We start from the raw sequence: 13,267 nt of genomic DNA, 5'->3' as shown, positions 1-13,267 counted from the left end.
ACACTTTGTGCCCTTACTGTACATTGTTCTCATCATCTGGAAACCATTAAACGCAATGTTTCCTCTTATCAGCCCCAATTTTGCCTTTGGTCACCGTTCAATACCCTGCCTCTATCATAGATCTATTCATCGCGCCAGAAGGGGGCGTTATTGCTTACTTTGAGAAACGCTGAGCTAAAATAAAAGTCAATGTGTTAGAAATATTCAAGTTGTGACCTTCAATAAAAAATAAAAAATATATAAAATGTCAACATTTTATATATATTCCGTCGAATTTTTATATATAGAATTTGTCTGCCATCGCCCCTCTATATTTCCTTAACGCCCCCCCAATTCTCTTTGAACCTTCTACTGCCCCCCTGAAAGCCTCCAGCGCCCACAAGGGGGCGTTATCGCCCACTTTGAGAAACTCTGTATTAGATTATCATTTATTATGAAAATATAATGCCTTAGTAAAAAGAGGACAGAAAGATAATAGGAAGGTCAAGAAGAGAATGGAAGTATGCAGTGCTACAAAATGTGAATGGAAGATGGAAGGGTAAATAATAATTTTAGCCATAAAATTTGCGCTCACAGAATAAAATGAATTCATGCTTGCAAATACAGAAAGTATGCTAAACTGAGTGATGCCAACCAAGGCTTCAGGAATTGTACAGCATACAACGTAAGTTAACAAAGTACTGTTGCAGTTTCTGCTCTTAATGAATGCCGTTAATAGTGTTTAGGTGTTTTAGGGAATTAATTTTATACATTGATTTATAAAACTATTAGAAATCGTATTTCCTATTTCCTTCTCCCCATTTAAGCAAATATCCCCCAAAGCTTGGAGTTTAGATAAAACGATGCCTCAGTTTTGAGAAGAAAAGGAAGGAAAATAAGAGGGCAAAAAAAATAATGGAAGAACAATTATAAAATATGAATGAATACAGATGCAAGATAAAGGAGAAACCATAAACTAAGAACATCTTCAGACCATAAAGAACAGAAACCTTTCAGTTGAAGAAGCCTTCAATATTGACAACGCACCCAAATAAAACAAAAATTTAATGTAATTTAGTTCATTTCTACAGAAATTACAGGAAATATATTTAAAATTTTAAAAATTTGAACTGACCAATTAGATCTAATCACATATAATTTGAAATTATCATTTGATATTTAATATATTATATATAGATTGGTCCATAAGCCAGTTAACCATTATAAAAATGAAATTTCTGCCTTGTTTTGATTCAGTCTTTACAATGGTTAACTGACTTACAGGTAAACCTGTGAAATATATTTAATATTATTAAATTAGAAGGAAGTGTATAAATAATCTGAAGCCATAAAAATCCATTTATTCTTTAAAATAAGTGAAGTTTTGTAGACATTTTTCTCATAGAAGGCATTAAACTTACAGATTTAATGGCTGAGACCAGTTGGCCCTACTATACAGAAGGATCTGGTCTGTTCCTCACATCTACTGAGGCCTCAAATAGATAGTGGGTAGGCCTTTCTCAACGTTTAAAAGGCCTGATTGATTTCTTTAATGTATTATTATTGATTTAATCATCATTCTTATCAATATATTCATCTTTTGTAACGTTATATAAGTAATAATGAATCCTTTTCTTTTCATTCTGAAGGCAAAATCTTAAAAAAAGAACAATAGATCAATCCAAAACTTATGTCATATATGTAAAAATTTGAATTTAAAGTAAGAGATATGATTGGTCAAAAATCAAATTTTTATTTAAATTTAGAAATGTATTTTATGTAATTCATATCGGGGAATAAAAACTATAAAAATACGATATATATATATATTTTTTATAATCAAAATAGATTATATAAGAAAACAAATAAAATAGTATAATTAAATAAAATTCAAATCCTTTGTGTTAAATCAATTTTTTGAAATCATATTGAAAGTTGATTGGTTAATAATAAAATATATGGTCACGTGACGATTTGTTATTAAATTTTATACGGTAAACAATTTCACGAACTTTTGCCTTGAGACGATTGGTTAATAAAAATCTGCAATACGATTACAATTTATTTTACTTTATTTATTTATATAAATATCGATAAAAAGATAGAGAAAGTATCAGACGACGTAAGCCTGACTGAAAGATAATCTGATTGTAGAAAAATATCGGATGGCGATAATTTATTAATATTTTATTCTTAAAAATAAAAATAAAAATAAAGTCTAAAAATAAACGAAAGAAACTTCAAAGAAAAAAAAAAAAAAAAAAAAATTTTAAATTTCGAACTACTTCGAATTACACATGCGCGACAGACGATAATTTAAATTAATTACACGAAGCTGATTGGTAGATTTACATTACGTACGTTTTTAAATTTTAAATTTAAATTTAAATTATCTGACGCATGCGCAATTAAGAAAGTTTCGAATTATTTAACATTCGCTGATTGGTTAGTTATTTAGGACGGGAAAAATTTGAAAATTGAATGTAATTATAACGAATAATAAAAAAAAGTTTTTTTTAAATAATTTTTTCCGGTGTTTTAGAGTATTTCTAAAACCACAGATGTTAGACACCTGTGGGTATTTCCTGTAAAATTCACGGTATCAATTGCATCGCTTTATTCCTGGATATGTCATTGTTACTTATTCTATAAGAGTAATTTATTTCCTGTTAAACTGAATGAACAAGCTTAACGTTTATAATTCAAATATTTATTCAATGTATCATTGAATTGAATTTTACGGTTCCGGTTTTAAATTAATAATAATTATTTTATAACTAAATACTAAAAAAAAAAAATATATATATATAGGCCTATAAACGAACTTAAAATTTAAAATACGTCATCGATGACTCGTTAGGAAATTATTAAACGTCTATGATTAATTTTATTAAATCTGATAAGAAATTGTATCGTATTATTACGTTTCAACGGATGACGTATAATAATAAATGTTTAATATCAAGGTTTCTACAAAGAAACTTCAGTCAATCTCACTTCGAGCCATCCCCACCCACAAGCGATGGCGTCACTAAGACGTTTCTATGGTAACGATGATTCAAATCGGTTAAGATGGAAACCAACGGATTCGTTTGACGATGACGATGATGATGATGATGGTCGGCGGTGAAAAATATAATTGTAATATAGTCTGACGTCACACGAAAATATAATTTGGTATTTTTACGATCGTAAACGGGGATCGTAATAATTAACAGAATTATAACCAATAGGAATGGAGGATTTTAAAAAAGAAACAATACAGTCGCCTGGCGTAAGGAAAGGGATTTAATCGGCCATAAATTGCGATTTATCGATTTAATTAAAATCTTTTACGCTAATAAAAGGGGTGATCGATGAGTTCATATGGCAAATTTCTTACGGATACACAAGAAAATAAAGGAGATAGAGACGTTGGAAGCCGGTATTACCACACGTAGTATATTACATTCATTCGAATTACGACGTTTACGACACAGGTTATTTTAACCAATGAAATTTTAATTAAATACAAACATCAAAATAACATTTTATTTATTAATATCCCTTCGAAACGTTTCTAGAGTGTTTACATACGGAGAAAATGACGTGGGTGGACTAACAAACTTAGAATCCATTGACTTAAAACCTACGCTTAAATAGTTTGTGGGACAACTTACGAATTAATAAATACTACATTCGCTGTAATTATTCCATCACCTGACTAATATGACCCCCCCTTTTACACGGATGTTGTTAGTCACGTAACTGGTTACGTCCCCCCTCCTAAGCCAGTTGGACTAATTAAACCGCCATAATATGGTGTGACGTAGCCTCATCTATAGTAAATCACCATGTCATACCGTTCATTTCGGCCATCGAGCTGGCTAGAATGGCCAGCAATCGTCATCAGTCACCTGATCAATATTTGTCAGTTTAAATGATTACCTGATTACGTTTCCGATTAAACACCCGAATGTACTGTACACTACGGTAAATCACGTGATTAACGACGGATTATCTGGCATATGGTTCCTAATTAGTACACTAGACAGATGACATCTAATTTGATCACCTGACCGATTTCGCTTACCAATGTTTGGCTGGTTGATTAAGCGATCACGTGAATAATGACGAATTCCCCCTTACAAGATGACCTCACGCACACACACACGTGTTAATTTAATTGGCCATCTGATCGATGTTTTGCACCGTTGACCGTTATATTGTCCGTATCAGTTACGTGATCAATTTTTTAGTTTGCCACGACACTCGACGTTCATACCTTAATAAGGTAATATGTCACGTCGCGAAATCGATCAGGAACCCCCATCTTTAATTATGAAATTCGTGATCGATAACCAATTGTTATCGATCACGCGATTGATACGAACACCTTAATACGGGGCTGGTCTATCCGGCAATTTTTATTGTCACAGGACTGGTACCGGACCGGTTCTCATCAGTGAGGATTCGTCTCTTTCACTCGATTAGGATCGGTGTAGTCGGTTTTATCAATTACCTGACCCACATAAATTATACAATACACCTTCACCTTTGTTTATAGAGAAAATACCCGTTCACCCGACCTCACGTGTGTTTATATTCTAAACCATTGGTGTGATTAAATGGCGTAAGATACGACGATAATTGTCTGAAACACTAAGTAAACTGATGGTACCGGTAGCTCGAATGTACAGCATAACCTAGTGATCGTGCCGCGACCGAGTGTCAATACAACTATCGATCACCCCACCCGTAAGAGGAAAAACAAGCTTATAAATCGGTTATATCTAAAACAACAACACAATTAAAGGCCATTTGTCGTCACATTTAATTGATTAGTTAACATTCGACTCGACAGGTTATTCCAATTACCGTATTTTAAATTTGTTTAATAGTAATCACTCGACGACCGCATCCATTAACCTAATCACGTGAACGGGTGACAAATAAACTCTCTCTCCCCGACTTAAAAGTACACGTAAATAAATTTAAATCACGTGACGTGACGAAACACCGAGCTTCATAAGGGGGGTGGGAAATAAGATTTTCTTCTTCTTCTTCATCTTCTTTTTCAAACTGGAGGGGGAAAAAACACTTTAACGTCAATTACGTCATATCTTTAGTGTCTAAGCATGATTTATATTGAATATTAAAAGATTCGACTAAAATAACTTCAGTGTTGGATGATGTATAAAACTATAGAAACTCGGTTACTATAGCAACAGTTTCATTTCGACCGGATAAAACAATATACTGCAATTCTACGTCATTCGATATCTTTACGTATGTGGGTGACCAAAACAACTGAAAAAAAATAATAATTTAAAAAAATATATAATTACTATATTTATATATATATATTCTAATAATAAGAACGTGGCTCTATAGATTTATCTAATTTATGTATTTATTCTCTTCTATATTTAAACAGAAAACAAATTTTTTCTCTCTTGTGTACACGTGAAAAAGTGTAGTGTTTAAGATATCATCTTTAAGTTTTCTTTTAGTATTTTTCTTTATTTTTATAAAATAAATCCAAAAATGTAGCTTGAAACAGGAATTATTATTTGAAAAAAAAGAAAAAGAAAAACTTCACGATAAAACTGCGGTTTATCCCCGTAGGTGTGTGTATAAATCAATTTTTACGGCATAATGCGGTATTTTTAAAGTAAAATGTCACATTTTTCTATATAAAAGTCACGTGTATTTATAGTATAATGTTAATTGTTAGATTTTTTTATACAGTAGTAATTGTTTTTTTTAAAAAGTGGATTTTTTTCTAATTGACACCACCGAAGATATTGTTTTTTTACTTACTACTATTTATATCCAATTATGGAGACGTTGGTGTATTAACGATTCGGTATTGTAATGCCACAAAAAGAAGGTAAGTGTATTATTTTATAAATAGAGTTTTAGGTATAAGGGTAGTGTTTAAGGGGGTTAGAATTAAGGCTTAGTGTGTAAGGTGGGATGTAAGCGGTTTCTACGCATTAAGATTCTGCGTTGGATGCATTTTTAATAATGAAGTCATAGGTTCTACTACACGCCATTCAACGCTTTAGCGTGTCACGTCGTAGAGGTAGCGAAATATCGATTGCCGAAATGCTGAATGAGACCACCCACGCAAATCCTCAGATTGTACAGGTTTATGTGTATTTTCGCTATATATATATATTTAAAAAAAACTGACTTTCCCGTCGTCCTCTTCGTCCAACCGGATAGAGGATGTCGGAAATTAATATAATACGCCTAGTGTCTAAACACGGGCGGATTAACATAACAGGGGTTAAGCAGAAATGAGTTTTGGTGTAGGTAAAATATAAAAATTGTAGAATTTACGTTGGGTGAAAAAAAAATGGCGATTTGGACGGTGTTTATGAGAATATTCTCTGCTAATAATGCGATTTAACAAAAACCGATCAAAAGCTGGCGCGATAGTAAGCGATTTTGACAGCTTCTCCTTGTACATACGCGGAGGGAAGCGAATCGATGACATCACTACCGGAGTGGCGCTATTGGCTGGTGGCCAGTCACGTGACGAGTCGACTGCAGTCAATCGCCCGAGCAGAGAGTATGGGAGGACAGAGCCCGAAGGTTCGCCGTTTATGTGATGGGTGTGAATAATCGATGTGCCGAAGCTTAAAATGTGTTCGATACGTATACGTAGGATGAGTGGGACACCGTGTTACTTTAATGTGACATGATGAAAATCGAACGCTTTAAATGAGCAATTTTTTCTGTGCAATATAGTTCCGACAATAATATGCCCTGTCGGGAACAATCTGACCAATTGGTTATGTCTGTAACACCGGAATGGCTAGTGGAAAACATCATTAATCCAAATAGTGAAATAATCGTTCTGGATTGTCGCCCTACTTGCGATTTTCATCATTCCCATGTGCGCGGAGCCATCAATGTCACACTGCCCGCCTCGGTGATAATGCTGAGGAGACTAGCTAACGGCAAGTTTTGTATTCCTAGTTTTATTACGGATAGCGATTGCAGGGAAAGATTCGTCAAAACCTGGAAGAGATGCCCCATCGTTCTTTACTCGGAAAGTGACGGCGATATGTCCAAACAGGGACCTTCCGTTCTGTGTACTCTTTACCATCGGTTACAGCAAGATGGCTGCCATGTTGTTTGTTTACAAGGTAAGTCGTGTTGATACTAGCCAAATGCTCTAACGCTGGCTCTCCTGGTGATTTACCCTTCTCGCTAGCGATTAATCGCTCTTATCGGTCGCCGTTAAACGTCATTTTCTTTTTTTTAAGGCCATTTAATGCCAACTCCTCCGTGCGACTCCTCTAGGTGATGGCGTAAAACCATGTGTAAAAAAATAAAAGAAAATAAATAAAAAGATCGAATCGGGTGCAGTAACGAAAGTTGACAATGTAGTGCATGCTTGACGGCATGAGAGAATTGTTACCATGCGTGACAAAGCTTCCGGGCATAACAATAATGACTTCAGATGTAGTGGAGATAGTGAACCGAATTTCCACTCGCCATCTATTGTTATTTAACAGATTCGATTCTTATATTTATTTTTTTCTTTACAATTTATTTTTTTTTCTCGTCTTCCTCTCCTTTTTTCCGAGTCTAATTTACTTTCCTTTAAATTAGCAGGGTGTGGCCCTCTACTAAGGCCGATCTAGTCGAAACTGGGCGTCATGAATGCCCTTGGCTTCATTCATCGCAGTGTTAGGTGTAACTCTACATTCGAGTCAAGGTCGTGGCTTAATTAGGAAAATTCAGTCATTATAGGAATGGCCAGTATTGCATTGGACTGCACGTGCGATTATTTTCGTAATGAATGAAGTTTCGCCGTGTTTATCAGTAACCCAGAGACGGGTAGATAAGTTAACAGTGGATAAATCGGTCGCCTGTAGATAAGAGAGGGAGTGAGATATGGTCGTTGGTGTGTCCACGCGGTTTGCGCGAATTTGCACGAATCCGGTTGTTTGTTTTGGTTGTCGACGCGCCGATAAGGGAGCGGTAAATAAAGATTTATTGTCGCATCTTCATCCGGTTATTGAAATAATGCACTTTACCCAAAGAATTATCTTTCATTTTCAGAGGGTTTTAACGAGTTCGCTTCTCGTTATCCCGAGTGGTGCGAAAGTGGAAGACCCGAAGAACAAGTGGAAGCTACCCTACAGGGGTTGGGTAATCTTTGCATATCCCCCGTCGTGGATCTTCAAGTATCCGATGCGGATAAATGCGATAGTGGTTTGACTTCCGATAGTCCCAACGATCCACCTTTCCCCGTGGAGATCCTACCTTATCTGTTTTTGGGAAATGCGGAAAACTCCACGGATCTGGAAGCTCTGGAGAGGCATAAGATACGTTACATTATCAACGTCACGCCCAATCTTCCCAATGCATTCGAGAACGAAGGGATAGGAATAAAGTACATGCAGATTCCCATACACGACCATTGGTCGCAGAATTTGGCCAGTTTCTTTCCAGACGCCATTACTTTTATCGGTAAGTTTTGTAATATACGTTTCATTGATGAATCTACCACACACGCACACGCACACGTTCTCACACACTTCCATTCATATTCTGAAGGATTCGCTATCGATCTCTGGCGGTTGTTATGGTTACCAGCAATGTCGGATAACGTGAGATTCTTTAACTGTGTAAAAAAATTGAATGTTTACCCTTTGTATCGTCGATCGAAGAACATTTTTAAAATCCTTTTCCTGCGTATTCCCTCCATTACGTAGTGTTACCATTAAGTTAACTGGTGTAGACCCGTAATTCTCTCACGTGTTTAGGACACTTGGACACGTCTTAAATTCATAAAACGCCATTATTTCGTGTGTTTTTTTAAAGTGTAGTGTTGTTGCGAGTGCTCAGTGACTGTAGAGCGTTATAAATAACTTTTTATTGACTTAAAAATATCATTACTCAGCCTTCGTCAGCGTAGATAAGAAGCGGAAGAGACAGAGAGAGAGAGATATTTGGTATGATAATGCGAAAATTGCAAAATTCGTGGAGTAAATTTTTAAAACGAAAGTTTTATTTTGATGATTTGTAAGTTCGGAGGCGAATTAGATGTTACAGGACACGAAAGAAATGCTTGACCGATCAACTGACGTAAAAGAGAAAGGCAAAATTGCACGCAAGAAATACGAGTTGTCCGTCGACAAAGAATGAAATAACGAGAATAAATGGACGTCACTAGTTAGTTTCTTACTTTGACATTCTGTGGATTACTTCAAATCAAATATATGGATCCTTACAAATACATTTACCACGTGTTATTTAATAATTAAATTCGAAAGTCTCCGTATCGGCAATAATCCCTCGTATAAGTATTACTCTTTTTTGTTTTGTTTTCTAATAACACCCCTCATCTACCCAGTGTTTGGTTTCTACCGAATGATATAAAATTTCGATAAGATAAATTCTCATGGAATAAATTAGTATTGTGATTCCGTTCGTGAGATAGTATCTTGGTTTGAAAGGAGATAATTGTATGTAAAGAACAGCTTTTGTTGTATGGCTGCAAGTCATAAATTGAATTTGACAATAGAATTAATTGGACTGACTGTAGATTATTTTTTTTTTAAATCGTTTAAACGAATCTTAAAGATAAACAAACCGACAGAATTGTTTGCTCAGAACGTCAATATTATGGAGCTATCCGCCATTTTTCTTGGAAATTGATACTTTTCAGAGTTCTCTCTTGTATAAAAAGTATTTGCCTGTTTGTGTAGGTGTATGTGTTTGTGTACACATACAAGAACACACCTACAAACACAAACATTATATATGTATATATTATGGTGTAAAATTTACCAGTAGTGTTTTGCGGCCCTCTTATCTTATAGTAAATATAACCTAGTTTTTAAAAAAAAGGACTCTTAAATGCTATTTCGAATTTTAATATAGTTTTTCTTAGCCTTGTTTTGGTTAAAAACTGATTAAGAGCATCTAAATCCCCCACGTCTTCGTGTCCTTCGAGTATGATTGGTAACAAGATACGATAGGAAACAACGCTTTTTCTATTAACATAATGGAAAATTTGGATTGTAAAAGCTTAATCTCACTTCTTAAATAGTTTAAAATCAATCTGTTAATGTTAAAAGTACTCGTCGATACTGTACAATTTAAATTTGAAAACGGAAAGTAAAAGAAAATCACCTCCGGTTAGTATTAAAATGATATATATTTTTAGTAGGAAATCCTCCATCTGCTACGATTCTTTCCCTTTTCGTTTCCTGTTTATTTTCATGATAATTAAAGGGACTATTACTAATTGGATTCCTCCTATCGATAACGAGCGCTTAAAATAAAAAATAAAAATAAAAATAATAATAATAAATGAAAGAAAGAACCCACTCGATCTCCATTTGTAATTCCTAGAAACGTGTCGAAAATGGCAGCCATTGTAAGGTCAAGTTATCGAGATAACATTCCAGGAAATGGGGCGATACAACGCTTTATTTTTCAGCTTAAGTGTACTTTCGGCCCGTTTATTACTTATAATTATAAATATTTAAAAGTGTTAAGAAGTCGATTGAAAACCTCGGTGAATCGTCATTGTTTGCGGGTAAAGAGAATTGGCCCACTGCCAGAACACCATCGGGAAAAGGGGGAAATCCCTCCCCTCCCCTCCACTTAACTGAGTAAACAAAACAGGAAGGGTGTGATAACAATTCCATTCAGGTTTTCTGCAGGAAATAATTTTCTGCAAATGTTAGTCATTTTTTCTCCTTTAAAAAAAATAAAAATTGTGATTAACACGTGTTTAGAAATGGAGAAAGGAAAAATAAATCTATTTCATATCGATTTTTTTTTTTTTCGTATTTCTCTTGTTGTTTGCTATCAGCCAATAGTCTACAAGTATTTTGTTTACGTTCTGTTTAATTCAACACGTGCTTAAAAATTGATGAGAAAAAAATAATCTATTTCAATATACACGTGTTCTTCTCCTCCACATTTTAAATCGGTGACGTGGCGTTTCGATAACCAATCGCATTAGCACATTTCTGCGATTCGCTTTCTTCGATTGGTTAACAGGTGGCGAGAAAATAATCAATTTCGACGTTTTTTTAAATATTTGAATTTCTGACGTCACGCCGTAATAACCAATTGCGTTAATGTAATTTTATTATTACATCATCCATGCTTCTACCAATGAAATTTATCTTAAAATATTTCTAGAAAATTGAATTTTTCTAGTAGCCTTCATCTCATCTTATTCTTCATCTTGAAATAGTTGGCCAATTTCATGGGCCAACTATTGATAAACATGTTTAAAAATTCATGAAACGAAACAAATCCACGTCAACGGTTTTAAATTTAAATCCGGTGACGTAGTTTATTTAAATAGCCAATCGCGTTTGGTAAAGAATTTAAATTTGTTTTTACCTAACGCCTGATTGGTTAATCTATTAATTTAAATTTGTTTCTACAATTTTTCATTATTTAGACACTTAAAAGTACAGTTTCGTAACGGAATTAATTAATATAATCGCTAGCATTTAGATTATTTTTAATGACGTAAAATAATGCTGTAAGGTGTTTTTATAGGGTGTTGTTCTTTCTGTTTACAGATGACGCTCGCCAAAAGAAGCAAGGTGTACTAGTCCACTGCGTAGCAGGCATTAGCCGTTCAGTCACTATCACGCTCGCCTATCTCATGCACAAATTGAGCATGCCTCTTAACGATGCCTACGATTTCGTCAGACGTCGCAAAGCCAACATTTCTCCGAACTTCAATTTCATGGGCCAATTACTGGACTATGAGCGTCAACTAAACTTGACTCCCGGACGTTGCACGTGTCAAGAAACACCCTGTAAATGTCGTGTTCTCCATTTTATATCCCCTACCCGGTCCACTCCCGATTCGGGCATAGACATCGATAGGTGGACCTGACAATAATGGCGCCTTCCTCAACTAGTCACCTTCCCTGTGCCAAAATTAGCATCCGTGGTGCTGTTATCATCATCAATATTATCATTATATATATATAGGAAAAAAAAATCAAAAACTGTTAAAAAAATTGTGTTCGACGAAAAAATAACGTTGGATATTAATATATATATATATATACATAAATTATATATATATATGTATAAAGATAATCACGATACTCGTCTGGTATGTCGTCTACTACTTAAAACACAAAATCGATAATACTCGATTGCTGATGATCGATACAACTTTTAATTTTGATATTCGAGACATGAAATTTAAGAGTTTTATTCCGACATTTTATGTACAAAATTAAATTATAATTGTATCCGCAATCCCTATTATCCGTCGACTACACCCGGCACCAGACGTAACCGGGCGCAGTCCTCGTTGTAAAGTAACGGATAATCGAGGTTACGCGATGCTTTTAGTTCACCGCGCGTTTTAAAAACTACAAGAGAGTGATTTTTTTTTGGTCACACGATCGTCGTTAGAACGGCAAAAATCTCTTAACCGGCGCGAGTGTGTTAGAATTTTATTGTTCTCGAATACCCGATAAGGTTGTATCGATTTTCGCCCACCTGTTTTTTTTTTTTTCGTGAAGTATACTCGTGACGTCATAGCACCAGATTATCATTGATCCACCGGTATTGTTTCGTTGAACCAATTATATATATAGATGAATAGATCTTTGCTGTAAAGAGAACAATTTAGAAAAAATACAGACATAAATACAATACATACACACACACACGAATACAAACAAACAAATACAGATACACACGTAAAAGTTGTTATTTCATTAAGAAGATTTAGATTGTGTTCAAGTGTTTACTGTCTTTGTACGGGAACCACTTTTCGATTTATTATAATCCCTTTTTTTTATATATTAAACGAGTTTCTTGCGTGTGATGTCATGGCATGATCACGTGATAGTGAGAATTGTTTCTATTGATTAANTCGGGTGTGTCCTGCCTTGAATAATACACTTTAATGGGTATTGCAAATTGGGCTGCTGTATCTTGTGTGGAGCCATGTTTTTAAATCTACGAAAACTTTGCCAACAAACAACACGCCAGTTCGTTGGCTCAATGTGGATTACGAAAGCCAAGTGATGAACATACATATATACTTATATATGTATGTATATATATTTAAAACGAAAAAAATACAAAAAATAAATTTAATATTTTGAAGAAGTTGGTTTCGTCTCTCGAGATCTTTTTATTTGATTCGCTTGTGTATTTTTGAAAATTTAAATTCTCATAAAAAAATAAATAAAATAAAATAAAATAACGGCTATAAAACAATTCGGATAACCACGTGGTTAGAGAAATTGATTATTTAATTTTGAATCGTTTACGTGATTAA

General features: G+C 34.4%; 1 protein-coding gene across 1 annotated transcript; it reads left to right on the top strand.

Annotated features, from left to right (window-relative positions):
- Positions 1–6,509: 6,509 nt before the first annotated feature.
- LOC111638931 (dual specificity protein phosphatase 7-like) lies at positions 6,510–12,859 on the top strand. The gene is made up of 3 exons (XM_023384716.1): positions 6,510–7,118; positions 8,041–8,451; positions 11,535–12,859. The coding sequence occupies exons 1-3, from the start codon at positions 6,731–6,733 to the stop codon at positions 11,855–11,857; spliced, it is 1,122 nt and encodes a 373-aa protein (XP_023240484.1). The 5' UTR covers positions 6,510–6,730; the 3' UTR covers positions 11,858–12,859.
- Positions 12,860–13,267: the final 408 nt, after the last annotated feature.

The sequence above is a fragment of the Centruroides sculpturatus genome, unplaced genomic scaffold, assembly GCF_000671375.1.
Source record: "Centruroides sculpturatus isolate CEXI.00-Female unplaced genomic scaffold, Cexi_2.0 scaffold1309, whole genome shotgun sequence".
In the NCBI taxonomy this organism is placed as follows: domain Eukaryota; kingdom Metazoa; phylum Arthropoda; class Arachnida; order Scorpiones; family Buthidae; genus Centruroides; species Centruroides sculpturatus.
Note: the sequence above shows the minus strand (reverse complement) of the source record. Positions and strands in the feature narration are given on the sequence as shown.

Bases quoted from the DNA above. Each gene is read 5' to 3' on its own strand.
- LOC111638931 (XM_023384716.1), top strand. From the start codon at position 6,731: ATGCCCTGTCGGGAACAATCTGACCAATTGGTTATGTCTGTAACACCG. The intron at 7,119-8,040 runs GTAAGTCGTGTT...TTTCATTTTCAG, and splicing joins CCATGTTGTTTGTTTACAAG to AGGGTTTTAACGAGTTCGCT. The intron at 8,452-11,534 runs GTAAGTTTTGTA...TTCTGTTTACAG, and splicing joins AGACGCCATTACTTTTATCG to ATGACGCTCGCCAAAAGAAG.